This window comes from Periplaneta americana, chromosome 4 (genome assembly GCF_040183065.1).
Source record: "Periplaneta americana isolate PAMFEO1 chromosome 4, P.americana_PAMFEO1_priV1, whole genome shotgun sequence".
In the NCBI taxonomy this organism is placed as follows: domain Eukaryota; kingdom Metazoa; phylum Arthropoda; class Insecta; order Blattodea; family Blattidae; genus Periplaneta; species Periplaneta americana.
In genome coordinates, this window is record NC_091120.1 from 174738642 (window position 1) to 174764104 (window position 25463).

Sequence of the window (25463 nt, forward strand, 5' to 3'; positions counted from 1 at the left end):
ACAGACTGTATCGGGACAAGTACCCACGTAGGAGACATCCGGTCCATATCATTTTTCCACGACTGTTTCAAAAGTTAAGGGAAGGAGGGCACGTGGTGCCAAATTACAATTCCATTTCCACACAACTATTTTTGCTTATAACTTTCGACTCAGTCATTTCCGGACCATGGTTCCTTATCTCAAATTGATACATGTGTCCTTCGCCATAATCCCTGAAAGTTTGTAACACCACCTCGGAAACACTTTGTAGATTCCATGGATTGTAAATTTATGTCGGGTGCCGGTACCGGTTCTCTTTTAGATCTCAGTCAAACACTTTGTAGCTTGACAATTCCAGATAACATCCGTTAAACACGGGAAAACACACATATAGATAGAACCCTTCGATTGGGAAAACGTCATCTGTGTTCCTCAACAGCAACCAATGCATTGTCATCACAAAATCCATGAACAAAATGCATATCTGCATATTCACTACACAAATTAAATGTCAAGTGAACGTGTATTCAGTTGTGTTTGTTGGTCTTAAAATATTAATAGGAAAGTAAAAACGAAATAGGGACTATAAAAATCTATATATAATTTTGCGTAATTTATTACATAAAAATGCAATATGTATGTCCAATCTAGGTGCTGGTCAATTAGTATTCCTAGATATTTAGTAGCCATATTTGCTTTAAATTTGGTACCGGTACACTAGTGACGAATAACATATAATTAATGTGTGCGAAATTTGATGATATTTAGACGAGAATAATCACTATTTCTAAATGGGATTAATAGTGGTTAAAGAAGAAACCTAAAAGTTAAGTCTCACTTATTAAAATATTTCTAAATGAGCCATTGTAACTCTGTAAGCACTTCAATAGCACGAAAATTACGCTCGTTCGAACTTTCTCATTTCAGATAAAGTCCGAGTCTTTCTTGGAAGACATGAACAATATCCTCAATTCCGGAGACGTACCTAATATTTACCAACCAGAAGAGTTGGACCAGATATTCAATGCCATGAAGGGCGAAGTCACGGAAATGGGGCTGCCGGCAACGAAGGCCAACCTCTTCAGCGCCTATGTGAAGGTCGTGCGCAGCAACCTGCATTCTGTGATAACGATGAGGTGAGCGGGCGGTTGATTTAGAAACCAATTATACTGTTTCAAATTGTATGTCGTTTAGTACGAAATTTCCTGTAATCTCATAGTTGCCATAATTTCAATTAATAATTTGAGATAAGAAAGCAAGACTTCCAGATTGTAACATCCTGAAACAGAAAAGTATAGCTTCGATGCTGGACACAGATCTCCGTTCTTATATCAAGTTACCACCACCTTTCATAATCAATCATGTAGTAAGGTAATTGTTTGATATCAGACTTTTCTTTCTTTACTGAGGAGGGCCCAAGGGCATGAAGCTTATTGTGCGAACTTCTTTAATGGAATTGTTATTGAAATTCTCAGAACGGAATTTCTAAGTATCGTCATCCACTGTTTGGTGCCATCTATCTATTCAGTTACTCTAAACTGTAGCTCATGTTCTCCGCCTCTATAGAACTTCATATCAAGTCATCTGTATGGAAGTCACGGTTCTACATCCATACTGCCAACGAAATGAGTCCAGGGTCCAACGCCGAAAGTTACCCAGCATTTGCTCTTATTGGGTTGACGGAAAACCTCGGTATAAACCTCAACCATGTAACTTGCCCCAAACAGGATTTGAACCCAGGCCCGTTCGTTTCACGGTCAGGCGTGCTAATTGTTATTCCACAGCGGTGGACACTTCATATTATTCTCTGTTTTCATTCACCCTCTACCTAACACCTTTTTCTTTTTGTAGTTCGATATTTTGTTCTTCATTTACAGCAGTTAATAAGTAATCTGTTTCTTGCATTTCATCATGTGGAACACAACGCGAACTTAACAACAAAATTTATTAAAGAATCAACACAGAGATACAAAATTTCGGAAAAATTGCGACTGCAAACGTAGCGTCTTTTATATGGAAAGACTTGAAATCTCCTGTCGCAAATTTTCACCTCTAGCAACTTTTTCAACTGCAGTTAAACAGTTGAAGTGCTGCTCAGCGGACGAATACTGCTGACGGAGGAATCGGATATTACGGATGAGGCTCTCCTCAGATGATCTCCGGTACTACGGTAAGTGGTAGAGAGGTTATACGGAGGGATGCGGAGCTCCGGGGGAAGCGACAATCGAAAGACGGAATTCTCAAGGACGACCGGCAGGCCGACAGAACGGAGAGACTGGCTGTATTTGTCCATGGGATAAAATGGCATATAGAAATTCTTTCATTGAGTTTAAAGTAGCAGAATTTTGTCAAGGGGGTTATTAATAAAATAGTTTACAATTTACATTAATAATAATAATAATAATAATAATAATAATAATAATAATAATAATAATTCTTTATTTACACTGGCAGAGTTAAGGCCATAGGGCCTTCTCTTACACTCTACCAGGACACAATTTACATTATCGGTATTTTAAATTTTGTGTACTATTATTGTTGTTGTTATTATTATTATTATTATTAATACTGTCATTATTATTTACTTATACATGGCTTTGTAGAGAACCCGGAGATTCATTGCAGCCCTCAAATGAACCCACAACGGTCCCTATCCTGAGCAAGTTTAATCCAGTTTCTACCATCATATACCGCCTCCCTCAAATCCATTTTATTATCCTCCCACCTACGTCTCGGCCTCCCCAATGGTATTTTTCCCTCTGGCCTCCCAGACTAACACTCGATATGCCTTTCTGCATTGCCCCATACGTGCTACACTTCCTGCCCATCTCAAACGTCTGGATTTAATGCCCCTAATTATGTCAGGGGAAGAATACCATGCATGCAGTTCTGCTTTGTGTAACTTTCTTCATTCTCTCGTAACTTCATCCCTCTTAGTCGCAATTATTTTTCTAAGCACCTTATTCTCAAACACTCTTAATCTCTGTTCCTCTCTCAAAGTGAGAGTACAGGTTTCAGAACCATGCAGAACAACCGGTAATATAACTGTTTTATAAATTCTAACCTTGAACTTTTTTGATAGCAGACTGGATGACAATAGCTCCTCAACCGAATAACAAGCATTTCCCATATTTATTTTACGTTCAATTTTCTCCCGAGTATCTTTCATATTTGTCACTGTTGCTCCAAAATATTTTCATTTGCCCTCCTTTTTAAAGGATAAATTTCCAGTTTTTATATTTCCATTTCGTACTATGTTCTGGTCACGAGACATAATCGTATACTTTGTCTTTTCGGGATTTACTTCCAAATCTATCTCGTTACTTGTTCAAGTAAAATTCCCGTGTTTTCCTAATGTTTTGTGAATTTTCTCCTAACATTTTCATTTGATCCGCGTAAACAAGTAGCTGATGTAACCCGTTCAATTCCAAACATTCTTTGTTATTCTGGACTTTCCTTATGGCATATTCTAAAGCAAAGTTAAAAAGTAAAGGTTGTAGTGCATCTCCTTGCAGCCCGCTGTGAATTGGAAAAGCATCAGACAGAAACTGGCCTATACTGCTGTAAGTTTCACTGAAACACATTTTAAATAATCGAACTAGTTTCTTGGGAATACCAAATTCAATAAGAATATTATATAAAACTTCTCTCTTAACCGAGTCATATGCATTTTTTAAATCTATGAATAACTGATATACTCTACCCTTATGCTCCCATTTTTTCTCTAATATCTGTTGAATACAAGAAATCTGATCAATAGTCGATTTATTACGCCTAAAATTACTTTGATGATCCCCAATATTTTCATCCATATGTGGCGTTAATCTTCTCAAAAGAATATTGGACAAAATTTTGTACGACGTCAACAAAAGTGATATTCCTCAAAAGTTACTGTTATCATTATTGTTATTATTATTATGATTATTATTTTATGGTATATTTATTAATATTATACTATGTTCTAATAGAACATATTCATGAATATTAAGTAAAAATGTTTTCCATAGTTAAAGGTATCGAAGAGCCTGAATAAATTATTTTAAACACATTCATACCACATGTTTCTTCGGTTCCATTCTGAAATTCCATTTAATATATTTTACGTTAAACTCAATCGATTAGACTAATATTGGCAGTATGTATTTGTGAATAAACGAATGTTTCTAGGAGAACTCTAAATGTTTACATTAGCTACTGAAAAGTTTACCTTTGCTGTAGATTTTGAATAATTGAATTTAATTGCATTAATTTGATCAATAACATGAAACCAAAACGCTCTCCCATAAATGCTATGAATTTTCAAATGTAGAAAAAAAAGCTGTCGGCTAAAGTAGCACGTCAAAAAAAAGAGAGAAAGACAGTAAAAAATGAGAGGATTAACAACAAAATACACGCTTATTAAAAAAATATTCTAAATCGAACCACTACATGTTCCGAATAAACAAATGCTTAAGGGTATATGTACGTGAACGACCACAAATATTCTCAGAAAATGCAGGCTCTAAATTTCTAAAATTTTAAAAGGAAATGAACTCACAATTGGACAAAAGTTACAAGGTACCACAACAATATTTATTAGAACTTAAATATCTGATAAAAGCATAAAAAGGTTACTAATAATATTTTTTAGAATTCACTTTTTACTTTAATTTAAATTTTCCAAAATTTGAACATTTTCACACATATTATTTCATAACTCTACAACCATTAAATATATAATTCTGAAATGTTATACACTGATTTAACATGCATTTATGCAAAAGGTAGACTACAATAATGCCCATTTCTTTGAAAATAGGAAAATTAGGTCACAAAACATTGTCACTTTTAATATATTTTATATAAGACAAATAAAAAATTAATTTTATTAAAATAAATAACTCTACATGTCTGAGTGTAGTCTACTTTCCAGAAATAAGTGTTTATTACATGCAGGAAAAATATTGAAGATGTCGGAGAGGCCATAACAATGTTATGGTTACCAAATGACGTAAATGCAGAATTCTTTTGTTTTTTCATACTTTGTTGAAACTGGTTTGAAAAATATTTTTAGTAACCTTTCTTATACTTTTATCAGATATTTAAGTTTTGATAAGTCTTTTTGTGATACCTTGTAAGTTTTGTTCAATTGTGAGTTCATTTCCTTATAAAATTTTAGAAATTTAGAGCCTGCATTTTCTGATAATATTTGTGGTCGTTCACGTGCATATTCCCTTAACGGAAAGTGTGTGTCTTCGCTACAGTACATAATTATATAACCTGCGCTGCATCAATCGGAGGTAATCCGGAGTTCTCCGATTGAAAGCGCTCAAACAGTTGCTCTGAATAGAACCTAATCATGCGCAACATTAAACAGTTGCACAATAAAAGTAGCGATGTGTGTCCGTACCTTTATACTAAATAACAGAGTTTGATCCCTGAGAGTCCGTAATGAAGGCTATTGCTCTGTATACAATGTACACACTACATACAGTTACCAAGCTCTTTACATACACAGTTTAATATGCATGCTTCTCCGAAATGTGTACTCTGCAATTAACTGAACAGAATTCATTTAACTTCTAACATTGAAGAGCTTTAAGAAATAACGACATCATTACATGCTACTACGATGAAAGCTGCAATAGCAACTGAGAGAACTTTAATAAGCAGAGTATAACCAAACGAACATCTGTACCATTTGATAGTCTGTATCTGAAACGTTATGTATACGGAATGACCCAGAAATGCTGCCACAAAGATGATTCTGTACATAATAGTCTTTAAAAAGTTTCTGGAAATAAGCATACAGATTTTGAGTGTTTCAGAACTGTGTCTTTTCAGAAGAACAATCATACACATACAAGTCTTAGTTATTTTCAAATCCTGATTTGTTATTTGTGGGATGGCTTCCTTTTTACCAACACATCCTCTGAAATCATTTGAAGCGTTACACTTTTCTCGCCAGTGAATATTTGTTTAACCTTACCAATAATAATAATAATAATAATAATAATAATAATAATAATAATAATAATAATAATAATTCTTTATTTGAGTAGCTTAATATCAAAGACGGACATCTGTCGTCTCCACAGTTTTGATCTAGAGGCAATTTTTTAATTCACAGTGTTTTTTGTAATATTTAACACAATTTATTTTATAAATGTAGTGTTAGAGTTTGTATATGGTTTCACTATAACTGGAAAGAGCATGAAAAATTGTGTAAAAAACCACAGCTATCTAAATTTCGATTGAGGTCAGATGTCCGTCTTTGATATTAAGCTACTCATTTATACTGGCAGAGTTAAGGCCTAGGACCTTCTCTTACACTCTACCAGGTCACAAAGTATACAAGCAGTTAAAATTTAACAAAAAGTTAAAGAACAGAATATTAACATATTACAATAATAATAATAGCATAATAAAATCGACACTAAACAACATGAAAATAATACAAAAATAAAAAAAGGAAGTAAAATACATTGGAATATAGTGAAAGCAATTCATTTAGTACAAATGGTTAATATGGAAAACGTAAGGTAGAATATAACAAAATGGAATGTAATAAAATAATAATAAAAAAGAAAAGAAATACGAATATTAAATAAAATCCACAATAAAAAGGCTATGATAATAAATTCATCTGCTGATAAAGAGAACAAAAAGGGGAAAGGAAGGAAAGATATATATAGCCTATATTTTTACAAAACTATCGCAGAGAAAAGGGCTTATAACTGAAAGGAATCTGAATTTAAAAAGTGCAATTTTAATTTATTTTTGAAACTAGACAATGTCCGACAGTCTCTGACATGTTGTGGTAGAGAGTTCCAGAGACGAGCTGCAGAGACCGTGAAAGATGAAGAGTAGAAGGATGTTCTGTGTTTAGGAATGGAGAGTGTGATATGGTGTTGTGAGCGAGTATCTATTTCGTGATATGAGGACAAATGTTGAAAACGAGAAGCTAAGTAGCTAGGGTTAGAAGTTTGAAGAATATTGAAGAGTAAAGTGAGAGAGTGAATAGTACTTCGCTCTTTGAGACGGGCCCAGGACAGCATATTTAGTGAAGGTGTGATACGGTCAGATCTACGGACGTTGCAAATAAATCGAACACATGCATTATGAACATGCTGTAGTCTGTCTGTCAGTCTCATGTTAAGGTCAGTGTAGAGAGTGTCACAGTAATCAAAATGAGGCATTAAGAGAGACTGCACTAAATTCTTCTTGAGAAGCAACGGAAGGAAATTTCGAATTCTCTGGCGTTCGAATATTTTTTTTTTGGACCAAGATGTTTAATCGTCTTGCAATCAACCTTTTCTGCGGCAAAAACTATATTTCCACTCTTTGTACAAGATATACATTATTTCACTGCGCATTCTTGATAATTCGAGATGTTTCCGTGATACTTTTATCAAAAAATTAAAATAAAAAATTGCTCTATAATTTGTATCTTGTAAGTAGAGCTCAGTCACAGGTTACACAGATACTGCAGTATAGTTAGTTGTATTATATAGTGTATAGTGAAGACATCATAAAACAGGGTCTGTCAATATAGTCTGGTCTTGTAGCAGTGTATTATCTGTTACTTCAGAATAACCTTCTTGGATCTTTCCGATTAAGATACGTACCTAGTTAAAAAGGCGTACTTTGCAAACAACAAATATTCAAACATAGGCCCTACTCGTTTTTGACCTTCTTTAAATACGTTTGGAATGCGTTCATTGGATGAATGGAATTCCAGCTTGCATAGCGAACATGCTGAAAACACGGAGAGCAAAGCATTTTTAGATCAATGTCTTTGTTGAGAAATTCAATAAGGAATATTTTCCTGTTAAACAGGAAAATATCGTACTTCGTTAATTGTGCCATATTGAAATAAGAAGAAAGAAAAGGCGTTCAATTCAGATCAGAAACTTCATAACAGCAAAAAACCCAATGGCAACATTAAATACAATAAGACCAATAAAGACATGCCCCCAACAGTCAAACTGAATTTTTCCTTGATTTGTGTCCAATGTCATTATTCCTTGTAACAAAGTATAAAATAAGAATGTAAAGAATTGTTGAAAAATATACGCATGTGAAAGTTCTCCGATAGTCAATGTGGTGCCCGGGTAAAGGGGTATAGGCTAAGTCCAAAAAATCTAAAAAAGAGTTACGTACTCCATGATGTTCGGAAAGGCATATTCTATAATTGGGTAAAAGGACATAAGTCCACCCGGTTCAGAAAAGTATATATAGAGATGTGAAAAGGGGTATTAATCCCAAAAAGCTAATGTTTGTTCGGGTAAAGGGAGATAAGTATACTTATACCCATTTACACGATTTGGAATTGTACATACATGTTTGGTACTGAACTTATACCCTTTTACACAACTTCTAGATGAAGACACGTGTAGACCTGTAACACCGTACTTAAAATTTACTGGCAGTTTGGCAAATATACTATATCACATAGCAAGAATAATAATATTTTTGCATATTTGATGCTGCATATATCATTCGAATAATATTCAAGATTATGGCATAACAGCTACTTTGTTTAATATCGAAGTATCCATTGAGAATTGATGGGCAGGTGGTTCATGTATGTAAAAAGTGTTTCTTGGCAACATTTTATGAGACTGTCTCTTCCTTCTAAATCGATACTGTGGAAATTCGAAGCCAGTAAGTCGCACAGCCTATGAACAATTATTTCATGAACTGAATCTAAAAATCAAGCATCCCAAAATACTCGTAGATACATATCACACATGCGATACCCTGAAGATGGAGATGGAAAGACAGAAGTTCAAGCGTCCCTATTGCAATATCAAGGTCTGGCTGATAAAGCACATCTTGCAAAATCTCAAGGCAAAGAATATGCAATCAGTGGGTTATTTTACGATGCTGTATCAATATCTCAGGTTATTTAACATCTGAATGGAATGAAAGTGATAATGCTGGCGAACTGAGTACGGAGTTCAACACTGATAGTTACCCATCATTTTCTCATAGTGAGCTCTTGTTTGGAGGAGAGTGAAATCCTCTTTTATCTTGGATTATTATACCTTCAACTGAGTCTTTTAACAATCAGCTGCAATGAGCAAAGAGGCAGTCAAAGTGACTGAAATGAATCAGTCAGGCTTGCTTCAATATCACTGGTCTACAGTGATTTTGCTACTGAACAGAAACAAGTATACCAACCCTAATTCGAGTGCGCTGATTACAGATCTGAAGTCTGTTTTTTTCCTATCACGTCACAATTTTAAAATAAAAACATTTTTAATTTTTACATTTTAATACATTTAGATCCATTTCATTTATTTTATTGTGATTTTGCTACTGAAAAAATACAAATGTACCAACCCTAATTTGAGTGTGCTAATTACAGATCTGAAGTCCGTTCTTTCTATCATGTTACAATTTTAAAATAATAACATTTTTAATTACATTTGGATTCATTTTATTTATGTTATTGTGATTTTACTACTGAACAAGCACAAGTGTACCAACCCTAATTTGAGTGTTCTGATTATAAATCTGAAGTCTGTTTTTTCTATAACGTCATAATTTTAAAATAATAACATTTCTAATTTTTAATTATGATGTGTGACACTATGTCCAGGTCAAAACTGAGTGTTCTTGAACTCGAAGCTTGGGACACATTTGTACTAGTTCAACTAGGTTTTTAGGAAATTATCGAGTTGATAATTATGCTGAGCTAATATATGACATGCTTAGAGCATTTCAGAATCTAGGTTGTTGCATGTCTTTAAAAATGCACTTCCTTCATTCACACTTCGACTTTTTTTCCATCAAATCTCAGCGCTGTAAGTGACGAACATGGTGAGAGGTTCCATCAGGACATATCAACGATGGAATCCAGGTATCAGGGTCAATACGGTCCGAGCATGATGGGTGATTTCTGCTGGTTCCTACAGCGATCAACCACATGCGGAAAAGCAAAGGTCTCAAGCACTTTTAACAAAGTTTTTAGTCCTTACTACATATTGTAAGTGTATATATCTTCGTATAAATGTATTTAAAATAATGTAATATAACAATTTACAAAGAATATATAAACTAAGCTCAGTTTATATCTCTGGCTTTACGATACAGATATTTAATGAATAGTAAGATTTAAAATTAATGTTACAGTCCCATAACTCAAAAACCTGACGTGCTGTGATAAATCAGTTTACGCATTTGGAATCAGCGCATCAATTTCAGTGTAGAACACTTGAAATTTTCTCAGTAGCATACAAGAAGATTTTTGTAGACCAGTGTATTCTGACTTATTCAAAGATGCTCTCGAAATGAAGAAAACCACAGAACAAGGTGAAAGATTTCTCTGGAAAATTGTGAAGTGGTTAAAATTATTTACAAAGGATGTTGACATGGTATTGTTTAAAGAAACACTTGATACGGTACATCAAAAGATTTCAAGACAGTGAATGTCAGGCGAAGAGGATAATCATGTAATCTAGTCCAGTTACCTGTTTCATATCAGGGTCCTATACGAATTTCTTGTCAAAAGAAGAAAGATTTATTGGACCTGCTGCTGCTCATTCCAAATATATTTAATTCCTTTTACACTGCACTTCCAGCAACCTCAACAGTACGAGACATCCATCCTGACACAATCGAAGAAGTCGATGAAGATTTGTGATTTTGATAGTGTTAAAGAAAGTGCTTATTAGTTCTTATTTTCTATAGTTTGAAAATGTTATCTTATCATTCCTTAGGTACACTGAGGCAGAGACTATTTAAAAAATAACATTTTATTGACATTGAAATACTACTAATACTATTGGTGTTATGAACAGTGAAATTTACTTTCTTTTTAAACTTTGCCTAATTTTTTTAATGCAGCTGTTCAGCCATCTTGAAACATTTGTGCAATTTTTAATAGTAATTATGTTTCATAATATGAGCTTTGTGTGTTTATTCTGTAAGAGATATTTTGGGGTAAAAGGAGATAAGTTGTATGTAAGTTTGTGTAAAGGGGGATAAGTTGTCCAAACTTACTATAATAGAAAAAATATGATCAAAATATTAAAAATAAGTAAATGTTCGTAATAGAACTTCAAAAGCATTAAGTGACGGACAAAATAACCAGAGTACATTGTGAAAAGAAACACACTGGGATTTACAGATTTGTTGCAAACTTTGTTTTTGCATTTTCTCGAAAGTTAAATTTAAGACTTATACCCCTTTACCCGGGCACCACAGATATTACTTAAAACCTTGCCATGAAGCAACTTTCAACCGGATAAGAAAAACTGTAAAAGCGTGGAAAGTATGAGTTTCTCTGGATGAAGCCACAAATTGTATTGGTTGGTATGTGGCAAATGTTATAGTCTGTTAATTATTTGTTATTCGTAATACAATATATTTTATTTTTAACATGTGAAGTGTTAGATAAAGTGAATCACATAAGCATGAGATCTTCATTGGACATGCTATGTATTTTCATGGTCAAGTGGTATCAAGCGGAAGAATATAATATTTCTTTATAAGTCAGTGGGCCAGAGTTTAAATCTCTGTCGAGTCACCCTGAATTTGTAATTTGTTTGGGCCAACCCCAAAAGTCCAGGCAAAACAAAAGTTTTCTCCCGGTATTTCGGTTGCCCTGTGACATCCTAAGAACTTTCCATCATTGTCATAATCACCATAATCATTATCATTCTGTAGACTCATTGCATGTGGTGCACTCTGGATAGTCTCTGACGAACTAAGTGGTCTACGCTTCTCAGCACTAGCGACATCTCTGAGCCACGGCCTGAATAAAGGAAAATTAAAGACCCTACCATTGCACAAAAAAAAAAACTGTAACAATAATGAGTCGTACATAAAAAGTTACCCAAAATATTGAGCTAATATAATTATAAACTTATTCATTTCACAATTACGATGCATTTCGTAAGTCGGTAGAGTGAATTATAAAGACAGTATGAATGTATAAAATGTGACATATTTAAATTGGTAATTTTTGTGTTTTATGATTCCTTTTTGCATGCATGTTCAAACATGATCTACTCTATGTGTGTGGGAGTGGGTATGCGCGTCTAAGAAGTAATACGCTATATTTACAAAAATGATAATTTAGTATAGCAACATTATTATTGGGATTAATTTCATTATTATTATTATTATTATTATTATTATTATTATATTTATTATTATTATATTTATTATTATTACTATATTTATTATTATTATTATTATTATTATTATTATTATTATTATTATTATTATTATTATTATTATTATTTTCACAATATTTGACAGTTCACTAATACTTTATCCTCTAGTAGAAGATCTTACAAACCAGAAACATATAGGCTATTAAAGCATTTTTCTATTTCGATGGAAAATAATTTTGTGAAACACTTTTTTTGTTCGCCTGGAAATTTATAGATACGAAGTATCACTTGCAAATTTATAGATACGAAATATTATTTCTTAGCCATATATATGTACATAGGCCCTTACTTACTTACAAATGGCTTTTATTTATTTATTTATTTATTTATTTATTTATTTATTTATTTATTTATTCTGGTGTAGTTAAGGCCATCAGGCCTTCTCTTTCACAACACCAGGAATACAAATACAATAACAGAAATAAAAAGGAAAAAAAAACACTATAAACGAAGTAAAGTCACACAAAAATATACACAGGTTGCAGTCACACAAACTTTAAATGAGTGATTAAGTATAATTAATTGTATCCTAATTAACTAACATAAACAAGAAACTTGCGATTTTAATCTGGAGTAAAAAAAACACAAATCAACACTTCTAGCAATATCTAAAAGCATTAAACAAGACAAAATTTTCCAATTTAATTTTGAATTGTGATAAAGTCCGGCAGTCCCTGACATCATTGGGTAGCGAATTCCAGAGACGAGGTATTTCTACAGTGTAGGAGGATGAGTATAGAGACGTTCTATGATGAGGGATAGAAAGAAGTGCTTGATGTCGGTTTCGAAGAGTTGTAAGAAATTGAAAGCGCGATAACAGATAATTCGGAGTAGAAGTATGCATGATTCTAAATAGAAGAGACAGTGAATGTATTGTTCTTCGTTCCTTCAGACGCACCCATGAAAGTAACTGGAGGGAAGGTGTTATATGGTCAAATTTACGAGTATTGCAGATGAATCGTATGCACACATTATGAACACGTTGTAGTCTCTCAGCTAAGAGTGAACTTACATTAGTTAGTAAGGAATCGCAATAATCAAAATGGGGCATTACAAGCGTCTGAATAAGATTCTTTTTTAGACTAAGTGGTAGAAATTCTTTCATATGAAACAAAGAGTGAAGTTGAGAAAATATTTTTTTGCAAGTGTGTGTTACTTGGGTGTTCCAATTTAGATCGCTATCCATAAAAATGCCAAGATTTTTAACTGTTTCACTGTATTTAACAATAATCCCATTCAATGTTATATGTGGTATAGTACCACTATCAAGAGTACTTCGTAGACGATTATGTCCCATTACGATTGCTTGCGATTTCTCTGGATTTAACCTTAATCCAAATTTGTGTGACCACAGTGAAATCGAATTTAAGTCTTCGTTTATTTTATTTACTGCGTCACTAGTCTCATCAGGGTGGAAATGCAAATAAATTTGCAAGTCGTCAGCATACATATGGTATTTGCAGTGTTTTATCATTTTAGTCACGTCATTAATATAAATCATGAAGAGTAAAGGTCCGAGAACTGATCCTTGTTGAATTCCAGATTTCACGACACACCATCTTGAAGAATAATCGCATGCAATGACACATTGTTGACGTTCGCGAAGGTAGGATTCAAACCAAGTAACAGAACTTTCAGAAAGATTCAGAAGTCTTAATTTACATAATAGAAGGTCCGTGTCAACTGTATCAAATGCCTTACTGAAGTCAAGTAATGTCAGTAATGTTAATGTACGTTCATCTGTGGCTTCACGTATATCCTCATTCACTTTTAGAAGTGCTGTAGTCGTACTATGTCCATTTCTGAACCCGGATTGGTATTCGTCCAGTAAGGCATGTTCGGTTAGATAGTTCATTAGTTGTTTGTGAACAATACGTTCCAGAGCTTTTGATAGGGCAGGTAGGATACTAATTGGACGGAAATCATTTGCACATAATGGGGTTTTAATTTTAGGGATCGGACGGATAAAGGCTTTCTTCCAGAGGTTTGGGTAGGTAGAAGTTATGAGTGAGGCGTTGAATATATGTGTTAATGTCGGCAGTATTATGTCCAATAGTTTCTTCAATAATATTATACTAATATTATCCACACCTTCAGCTTTAGAAGTAATACGTTTTATTGCCGCTCTCACTTCAGTTTCTGTGACGTAAGTGAAGAAAAATATTTCTCTATCCGGAATTGGAGTCATTTGTAATTCGTTAACTGTCTGCTGTTTGTAGACCGTATCCAAGGTTATTGACTGTACAGTTGCAAAATGGTCATTGAGTTCGTCAAGAGAAACTGGCACACTGTCTACCTGAGTCCTGGGATTTCCTAAGCCAATTGTCCGCAAGTTTCTCCACAGTTTGGAAGGGTCAGCTCCCCCCTTCATGATGTTATGAAAATGTCTCAGTTTTGCGTTTCTAATGGCTTGAGTAGTTCTGTTACGTAAGAGTTTATAATAATTATAAGAGATTTCTGTCTTGTCATGTTTAAACGTTTTGTATGCAGCGTTTCTGTCCATAATCATACTACGTATGTCAGCAGTCATCCATGGTGCTGGTGTCCTTTTTACGCGTTTAGATTTGATAGGAGCATGCTTGTCATATAAATTTATAATGTACTCATTTAGTTTAACAACTTTCTCGTCAACAGTATGTAAGGTCCATATTGAGTCCCAGGGAATCTTCATTGCGTCTTCGAGTAGTTGGGTTTCATCAACACGTTTCAAGTCACGGTACCTTATGAGTTTAGGCGTGGGCTTGGGACACTTCAAGGAATATACTAGATAAATAATATCATGGTACGAAATTCCCGAAGCCGCACATTGTCCATGTGTTTGTACTTTGTCTGCATTCTTCGTAATAATTAAGTCTAATAGGGATTCGGAAGATTGGGTATGGTGGGTTGGTTCAAGGGGAAGGACTGCTAGATCAAGAGCCTGGAACATGGTCAATAGATGTTTAGTGTAGTTCGAATCAGAGGCTAACAAATTCGTGTTAAGATCACCCATTATTAAGACGTGTTCATAATCTGTGATGAATTCCAACAACGATCTCTCGATCTCTGCAATATCGTTAATCTTTGGGGGTTGGTAAATTACACAAATAAGGCATTTCTGAAAGCTTGTCAAGACTTCTACAAATAGCATTTCAGGTTTTCCGGCATACTCGCCAGGAGATGTGTGTATTATTCTGGGATTGAGATCTGATCTGACATATGCAGCAACGCCGCCTCCTTGTTTATTTAAACGATCATTTCTTAATAGCGTGTAACCATCTATGTGTAATGTCGCTGAGGATAATGTAGGTTTGAGCCAAGATTCAGAGATGAGAAGAGCATGCAAATTCTGATTCGAGAATATGGATTGAATTTCGTCAAAGTGTGCAACCAAACTCTGAGCGTTAATATGGGCTACGTGAAGGGATGAAGAGTTCTTGGAAAATGCTGTTGTTAAAATGTTGAGCGCTTCAGGGTGAGAGAGAGGGTTCTGGTCAGCAGGTATAGGGGAATGGTGTGAGTGAAGGTCATTGTACAATGTTCTGTCAGAGACAACCGGATTATTGCTGTCAAAAATCAGGGTATCCAACTTAAAAGAAAAAAAAAGTTATATAAAAATATGAAGTTGCTACAAGTAAAGATTTCCTATTAATTAATAACTTAGCTAACTTAGCTAATATAAACCCAGTTGAAAAGCTAGTAGATCTAACCTAGACTAAGAATTAAAAAGAATAATTAAACAATAATAATAATAATAATAATAATAATAATAATAATAATAATAATAATAATAATAATAATATAGTCTTGGGAAACTAACACTAAAGAAAATTAAAAAGTAGGAAGAATAAAAGTAACATTGCACAACAGCTCACAGTTCAGAAGTTCAAATCTGCAGCACAAGTTATCCGGTGCTTTACATTACCTACTTTAACGAATATTACACCGTCTATAGTCCAGACACTAGACACACCAAATTTGCCTATCGCTTCCCGTAACAGGCCATGCCTTACCTTGATCAGATCTTCCCTCAGGGTCATTCCGGAACCCGCAGCTTCATTCCCGCTCTCACATAAGCCCGACATCGGTCCCTATCCCGTGCAAGATTAATCCAGTCTCTATCATCATATCCCACCTCCCTCAAATCCATTTTAATATTATCCTCCCAGCTATGTCTCGGCCTCCCCAAAGGTCTTTTTCCCTCCGGCCTCCCAACTAACACTCTATATGCATTTCTGGATTCGCCCATACGTGTTACATGCCCTGCCCATCTCAAACATCTGGATTTAATGTTCCTAATTATGTCAGGTGAAGAATACAAAGCGTGCAGTTCTGCGTTGTGTAACTTTTTCCATTCTCCTGTAACTTCATCTCTCTTAGCTCCAAACATTTTCCTAAGAACCTTATTCTCAAACACCCATAATCTCTGTTCCTCTCTGAAAGTGTGAGTCCAAGTTTCACAACCATACAGAACAACCGGTAATATAAGTGTTTTATAAATTCTAACTTTCAGTTTTTTTTGACAGCAGACTAGATGACAAAAGCTTCTCAGCCGAATAATAACACGCATTTCCCATATTTATTCTGCGTTTAATTTCCTCCCGAGTGTCATTTATATATTTTGTTACCGTTGCTCCAAGATATCTGAACTTCTCTATATCTTCGAAGGATAAATCTCCAATTTTTAATATAGTAGGCCTATAGTAAGTTGGCATGTGTTTGAAGATTACGTAAAATTTTATTCAATAAACTAGCCGTACCCGTGCGCTCCGCTGCACCCGTTAGAAATAAATATAAAGTAATTACATAATTAAAATAGGACATTTGATCCAGGGAACATTCGTGTTTGATAGAAGGATAAATCGTTTATTATGTTACTTAATTTAAATTGTATTTAAAAAATTAAAATGCGATCATTTTGATCCAGAGACCACTCATTTGGTCATAAAAATTATTTTAGGAATTAAGGAAACGAATGCCTATCAAGTTTTCTGTGCATAAGAAGCTATTTTCATCTTACCTGTCCTCGATTCACTCAGAAGTTACAGTAATAACATTATAGCATTATGTCCATCTAGAGAAACTACACTTTCCAACGGTGAATTAATAATTAATTATACAAATCGGTTAATTTAGCTTCCGATATTACTTCATATAAACACAGAAACATTCTCTGTAGGTTACCGTATGTTTTATAGCTTTCGATTGTTGTTGTCCAAGGCCCCTTATAGACGAAGTCATTTTTTTTTATTTCATTACACCGCCTTAGATGGCGTTGTTATTGTAATTTTGAAACTCATTTATCTCATTAAATATCAGTCCTATCAAAATTTTACATGGAATAAAACTTATCGGAAATTATGTTTAAAGAAACTTCTGTTATGTAATATTTTTCACGAAAATTAATAATAAGGGAGATATTTCGATTTATTTAATTCAGGCCCCCTTATAACACCCCTTTTAAATAAAATATTTTGAATGCCATATAGCCTAAAATCTAAGTTACAACGAACTTAATTTATATTCAAGTTTTCATATAAATCGGTTCAGCCATTATCGCGCGAAAAGGCAACAAACAAACAGACAGACAGACAGACAAACAAACAAAAATTTCAAAAAAGCGATTTTCGGTTTCAGGGCGGTTAATTATATATGTTAGGACCAATTATTTTTGTAAAATCGAAAATTACCAGAAAAATTTCGGCTACAGAGTTATTATTAGTATAGATTATAACTTCTACTTAAATTACTTCGACCCCCCTCAATTTTTAATATAGTATAGTAAGTTGGTATGTGTTTGAAGATTAGATAAAATTTTATTCAATAAATTATAACTTCTACCTAAATTACTCCGACCCCCCCTCCCATCCTATAATTTTGTATGCAAGAATCTTAATTTCTGTGTTAAAGCGATTATTATTTGAAACTTATCTATAACTGAAAACAAAATGATCAGTGGAAAGCAGAACATTATTGAAGAAAGACTTCATTGCAGACAGTTCTGGTTTTAATTTAATGCTCTTTCTGGTTCGCGGTGAAGTTGGTTTAGTCCGAGTTAATTGCGTTTAGCTGGGAATACAAATCGCCTCTCGGTTTAAAACACGTAGGGCTGCAACTCCACACGACGCCTAATTAACTCGCCAGCCATCGCAAGGTGCAAGCCCCGTCGCAAATCTCGTTAGAATCGGAGTCTGAGGCGAAATTAAATTTTGACTTGTGGTGGATTAAGAAGAAAAAGTGTAGGCCTACAGTTGTGGTCCAGGAATAACTATCGTGGAACTCTCAGCCCCCGCCCAAGAGCCGGCGGGACGGTCGAGGTGCGTGTAATGCGGCAATATGCAAATTTCAAGTTGTTTCCATAAAGATGATATAAGAGGATTTGGAATTTGCATCGCGCGGAAACCTGCACCTCCCGCGATGCAGGAACAGGTAGTGGCCGCACAGCTTACCGCAGGACTGCTCGGAGTTTTAACTACAGTAGATAGAACGCGAGAAGTTTCGCGACCTTACAGAACTTGGAAATTATTAGTCGGATTGCATCGTAAATGTAAGCAAGTTTCAAACAAATTAGCGTTTGCGCCATTAAACTAGTGGCAGAACTTCCTTCTCAAGAATGGAAGTAAATCTCAACAGATCAGCTTGCAGTTTGTGTCTTTGCTTGTTAACGCCATTGAACCAAAATGTGGGATTGCAGTCACTATTTCACTCATAGGCTCGGTTTCTTCAACTTTTGTTAAATTATAACAGTGTGTTATTCCATTTTAACTGTAAACTTAACAGTTGAAGCATTTCTTCAACTAATGTTAGTACTAACAGGATGTTAAAACATATGTTAATTTAACTGCCCAATTTCATGCAGTTAAATTATTTAACTCTTGTTAGCATAGAAGTATCCAATATGGCTGGTGCGTTAGATGCTGAGCTTATTCAGAGACATCACTTTATTTTTACCAACATTTTTAACATTAACCTGGCTATACTCGGAAACACTGTTGCCCCCTTCCATTACAGGAGTTTGATGTTACTAGTGCAATATGTAAACAAATCATTTTACTAGGTATAGGAGGAGAGAAAAGTAGTGTAACCATTTATGTTGTAGGGAAATACGATATTACGATTTTCAGTTTGATCATCACTTTTACGGAATTTATCAAAATACAGTAGAGTAGTAACATTTTTTTTTTAACTCAACTTTTCAGGCGGCTATGTTCGTTATGTAATGTCTACTTTATTTAGCATATTAATTATTGATGTTAACATACAATATAGAGGGCGCATTTAAATTGAGGGGCTCATATGTAAAGGGCTGTAAGTGCACTTAAGTTACTTTTGAGAAAATGGGATTTAAATATTTAAGCTTTCGTAAAATCGGTGAAATTTTTATTTAAATTTTAATGTGTGATGCGATTAAAATATTCCTTTGCCACTAAAATTTTAGATACTTTTGCTTACACTGGATGCACTTAACTCATGTTATTACAAATGTCACTAGCATTCCTTTGCTTCTAGCCACCTCAATTCAAAAAAAGCTAATCTGAATTTTTAAACAAGTTGCTGAAAATGGTTGCCGTTCATTACAATGCAGGCTTCAATTCAGTACGCATATTATTAAAAACATTTTGAAGCATATTCTCTGAAATTGAATTTATCGTTTCTTGAATATAATTTTTAGTACGATATTATTAATATAGGTTCTTTCTTCTATAGAAAACGCAATCATATTTATGAAACACACTATACACTGCAGTGTTTACTTCACTGCTTGAAGACTTCGAATGCAACAGCGGCCGTAAGTTTGTGTGTTTGACGGGAGCAAGGACATTAGTGAAGGGTTGGGAGTGAGGTGCATTCAGAAATGCAGGTACAATAAAAATGCAAGTAAAAATAAAATGATGTCCCTGTATATCTGGATTATTTAGAAAATGATATCCATGAACACATAAACAGAGGGGATGATTTCTGTGATTTGACAGAGCAGAAGTTCATACAAAGGTATAGGCTATTTTCTGCCAAGCCTCACTTTTCGCTTTCAACTTAGATCCGTTTGTTTGTTTATTCTCATTAATTGGTTTATACTGCGAAATAATTTCCAGCAGAAGGTTTCTTTCGAACGAAGAGAAATTAGTCTCACGATTTCTTTTTGTTCCAGTGTTTTCCATTTCATACAGCAATACCAATACGCCGCTCCACGCTATTGTGATACAGACGAGGAAAGAAGCAGAAATCAAACCTGAGAGAATAGAAAGACTTCTATCCTCTCTGAATCAAACAACGGAAACAAGTGAGAATCACAATTTTCAGAGTTCAGAAAACAGAAGTGAGCCTATACTTGTTTATAGGTTATGGTTACGTCACAAGACATTATAATATAATGATATTATCATTAATGGACTTTAACTGCCCAAGGATTTATAAGACGAGAGAACCGTCTTATGTTCGCTTAGGCCTATATTTCCTGGTCAATTGTGCTGTACGAGTTTGTTCGTTTGTACGTGAACAGTCATACTTGTTCCGCTGAATTCGTGTTATTTAGGATATTATTAAAGTTTTATATTAATTTTGTATTCAATTAGTTGTATATATTTGAGTGAATAAGTTAGTAGGCTATAAGTGAATTGGGTTAGGAATCTTCACAATAACATTCAAAACCACGTGTATAACTCAAGATTTAGCATTTTGGGCCTAGTTTTAGTTTTCTTAACATGAATAGGATAAGTGGCATTATTATTATGGCTAGTTTATCACTGAGAAATAAGGAAAATCTGTTAACTTGAATTTATTGAAAGCAAAGCTGTGACTGGATTATTCGCTGGTCTCTAGTGGATAGCTGAAGGAATTACTAACTTTCGTATACCCAATGGTTATGATTTGTTTGGGTATATAAAGAATGTTGTATAAAATTTTACTTGTGCCTTAGACAATTTTGATGTTTGTAGATACAAGATTTTTCCATTATTAACGTTCTTTCCTCACAAGCGTTTTAAACTTGTTTATAACAGTTAAATATAACTAGATTATTTTTAAAAGTATACATATATAAAATCATTAATTATTACAAGTGGCATTGCTGTTGAATTATGATATTGATCAGTAAATGGAATTTTTGTCGTCCCTATAAATTCCGAATAAATAAATATTGAAAACTTTTTGCAACTTAATAAAAAAATGGAATTTAATAATGCTGTTTGTTTGCATCCGCTTCACGATTACAGATGCGCTATCCTGCAACCCGGTATGATATTTCCATATGAATGCAAATAAATTAAAGAAGCTTTTATTGTAGAAGATGGCTATAAACCGAAGCCTATTGTTTTATACGAGCTCTAAGGTCATGACCTGCATTTTTTCTCATTAATCTTCTAATCGATATCACTCCCCACGACCTACTGACATATTTTTCTCATGTATTCTGAAACTTTAATGCGTGCCAAACATCAAAATGCGATGTGAAATACAGTCTTGCAGCTTGAGTTCGAATTTCTCTTACATAGTTCTTGGACGTCAGTTCTTATGTATGTGAAGTTCTGAATTTTATCTATACAGGGTGTTTCAAAAATACGGGGCATAATTTCAGGTATGTATTTCCTACATGTAGACAATCAAAATAGTTCATTACAACATGTGTCCGGAAATGCTTTATTTCCGAGTTATGGCCTTCACAACATTGAAATTCACCGGAACGTTTTTCTTTCCGCAGGTCGTTGCCGTCAAAGGAGACATTAAGAGGGCACTCTGACAGTTCATTCCGAGGCGAAGGTTACATTCAGTACTTGGATCGAAGGTTTCCTGATCGATGGATAGGTAGAGGTGGCCCAATTGCTTGGCCTCCACGCTCACCTGATCTGAACCCTCTCGATTTCTACTTGTGGGGCCATTTAAAATCATTGGTTTATTCGTCTCCGGTGCCTGATTTGGAATCCCTTCGGAATCGAATTGTGGCATGTTCTGAGGACATCAATACTCCTGGAGTTTGGAATCCCTTCGGAATCGAATTGTGGCATGTTCTGAGGACATCAATACTCCTGGAGTTTGGGATCGTGTTCGCAGGTCAACGAGACATCGATGTGAGGTCTGTATTCAAGCAGGAGGTGGACATTTTGAACATCTTCTGTAATGACAACGACCTGCGGAAAGAAAAACGTTCCGGTGAATTTCAATGTTGTGAAGGCCATAACTCGGAAATGAAGCATTTCCGGACACATGTTGTAATGAACTATTTTGTTTGTCTACATGTAGGAAATACATACCTGAAATTATGCCCCGTATTTTTGAAACACCCTGTATAAGTACTGCCGGTTTCACATAAGTTCGTCAGTTGAGGGGGGAATTGGCCGAGGGGGAGGGAGCCGATGAATAAGGGAAAGATTTATTAGTGTTGCAATGAGTAATATTAACATTGAGCGAATGATATAATTAGGGGATAATGTTATTTTTTTTTGTATTTACTGTGTCTTTTGTATTTTATTGCGTGTGTATATTTTTATTTATATACTGTATTAACTTTATATTTATTATTTGGATTGTTTGGTGCAGCTTCAACAAGAAATTGAATTGTTTATACTGTATATATGTGTATGTGTGTGTGTCACTGTGCGTGTCTGTTTTTCATATCTCCCTTTTATTTTATTTGTATTATTTTTGTGAAATTTGATATAAAGTTAGATTAGTTATAATAGTGGTAATCAATGATAACGGTAGTAATAATAATAACTATTGTTTCACTATTTTATTATTGGTAGGTATTATTTTCGTTTTGAAGACTCAAACTGTGCATAGCTACAGCACGAATGGCCGTACGAGCTCGTGCGAAGGATCTTGTATACAATGAGTTTGTATAATTTATTATGCATCAATAAATGCACTTATCTATCTATCTATCTATAACGACAGACCTGAAATATAGTAGAAGTTAAAATATACTAGGGTGATCTAAAAACCTTTGAAAAATAACATATAGGCTAACCTACTAGGCGTACAATACTATAAAAGTGAAGAGTGTGATTCAAAACGCATTTTTATGAAAGGATTAGGTTTACTTACTTACTTACAAATGGCTTTTAAGGAACCCGGAGGTTCATTGCCGCCCTCACATAGGCCCGCCATTGGTCCCTATCCTGAGCAAGATTAAAACAGTCTCTATCGTCATATCCCATCTCCCTAAAATCCATTTTTATATTCGAATTCAAATTCAAATTTATTTACAATTTACATTTGAAATGAATACATATGAATAGATACCCGAAATGAGCATATGCTCGTGCTCGGGTACAGTCCAGTAGTCTACATAAATTTTACAGGGATCAAATAATAATGCTGATGATAGAAATAATAGTAACAACAGTAATAATAATAATAATAATAATAAATATAATATTAATAATAATAATAATAATAATAATAATAATAATAGAATAATCGTGACAGAGATGTTACGAAGATTGTAATACAAAATAATTCATTAATAATAATAATATAAATAATAATAATAACAATAATAATAATAATAATAGTGATAATACAAAAATATTTACAATAATAAAATAAATACTAAGACGGATAAAATAAAATATAAAACCACTAGCGAGAGTTAACACAACTTAAACAAGCATATAATAACCGGAAAAAATGACGAACTCGAAAATCAACAGAAAAGTTCGTTGTATCGCAGACGACAGCAACCGCCGTGTTGACATTGTTTTGTGCATTAATGGTAGTAGTGGGGAGCCGAAAGTCTACGTAACTGCCGTTCTCTTCGAATCTTCTCGTACAATCATGGGAAGTTAATGCTGCAAAAACAAAATGTCTACGAGTCAAACTGTTCATTATTACCAGGATAAATACAAGTAATACTGAAATATATTAATCAAGTTTCAGTTATGTATCTCCCCTTTTCTGCAAGAGGTATTATCAAAATATTCCATGAATGGCGGGGAAAATATAAATTTCAAGAACTCTCTAGTGACAAGAGATAGTGACAAGTACAATCAAGTGTATCTGTGGCGATGCTAAGAAATCATTTATTGGAGATATACACTGTTATTAATTAAGAAAATGATCTATTTATATTTATTACAATGTTTTATCTTATAGGTTACATGCATCAGGTAAATACAATAAAAATTATTACCATATAATGCTAGTAACACTTAAAAAAATAATAAATAATATTATCCTCCCATCTACGTCTCGGCCTTCCCAAAGGTCTATTTCCTTCCAGTCTCCCAACTAACACTCTATATGCATTTCTGCATTCGTCCATACGTGCTACATGCCCTGCCCATCTCAAACGTCTGGATTTTATGTTCCTAATTATGTCAGGTGAAGAATGCAATGCGTGCAGTTCTGGGTCGTGTAACTTTCTCCATTCTCCTGTAACTTCATCCCTCTTAGCCCCAAATATTTTCCTAAGAACCTTATTCTCAAACACCCTTAATCTCTGTTCCTCTCTCAAAGTGAGAGTCCAAGTTTCACAACCATACAGAACAACCGGTAATATAACTGTTTTATAAATTCTAACATTCAGATTTTTTGACAGCAGACTAGATGGCAAAAGCTTCTCAACCGAATAATAACACGCATTTCCCATATTTATTCTGCGTTTAATTTCCTCCCGAGTGTCATTTATATTTGTCACTGTTGCTCCAAGATATTTGAATTTTTCCACCTCTTCAAGGATAAATCTACAGTTTTTATATTTCCATTTCGTACAATATTCTGGTCACTAGACATAATCATATACTTTGTCTTTTCGGGATTTCTTCCAAACATATCGCTTTACTTACTTCAAGTAAAATTTTCGTGTTTTCCCCTAATCATTTGTGGATTTTCTCCACAAATTATGCTAGTTTTTTAATCCACTGGTCTTCGGACTGAAAGAGTTTGCAAGTGACGTACAGAGTAACACAAACTTTTAGACAAGGATTGGCGTTGTTCTGGAAGAAAACGAGTTTCATATATAATGATAGAGGTCTGAAACATAATCATATATAATATTATGTATAAATCATAAAAATGGTCAAATGAACTGAGCGTGTTTTGGGCCCACACTCTCCAATTGTAAATTATGTGGGGTGAAAGAGTTGCCAAAGTCCGGTATGTTCTTCCTAGAACTTAAAGAGGTAGATTCTGTAAATATTTACCCGAAGTCTTTGCTTTTGTTAGTCATGAGTTTAAAGATTAGACACCCGGTATGATTACCTCCATGTTTTGGGACGTTTCCTTACGATCAAGAAAGTAACAAAATTGAAAAGTAACATAGCGAACGACAAGTCCGCGCTGGTCTTATATTGCCTACTAGATAAATAAGCCTATGGAATTTAACTGAAAACAATTATTTAC

General features: G+C 34.2%; 1 protein-coding gene across 1 annotated transcript in view; it reads left to right on the forward strand.

Moving 5' to 3' along the window:
- The window catches only part of LOC138698450 (dynein axonemal heavy chain 1-like), a 629600-nt gene that overhangs the window by 230336 nt on the left and 373801 nt on the right, over positions 1 to 25463 (forward strand). The window contains exon 8 of the mRNA XM_069824385.1: positions 907 to 1115. Within this exon, the coding sequence (XP_069680486.1) occupies positions 907 to 1115 (209 nt within the window). The remainder of the gene's footprint in view (positions 1 to 906; positions 1116 to 25463) is intronic.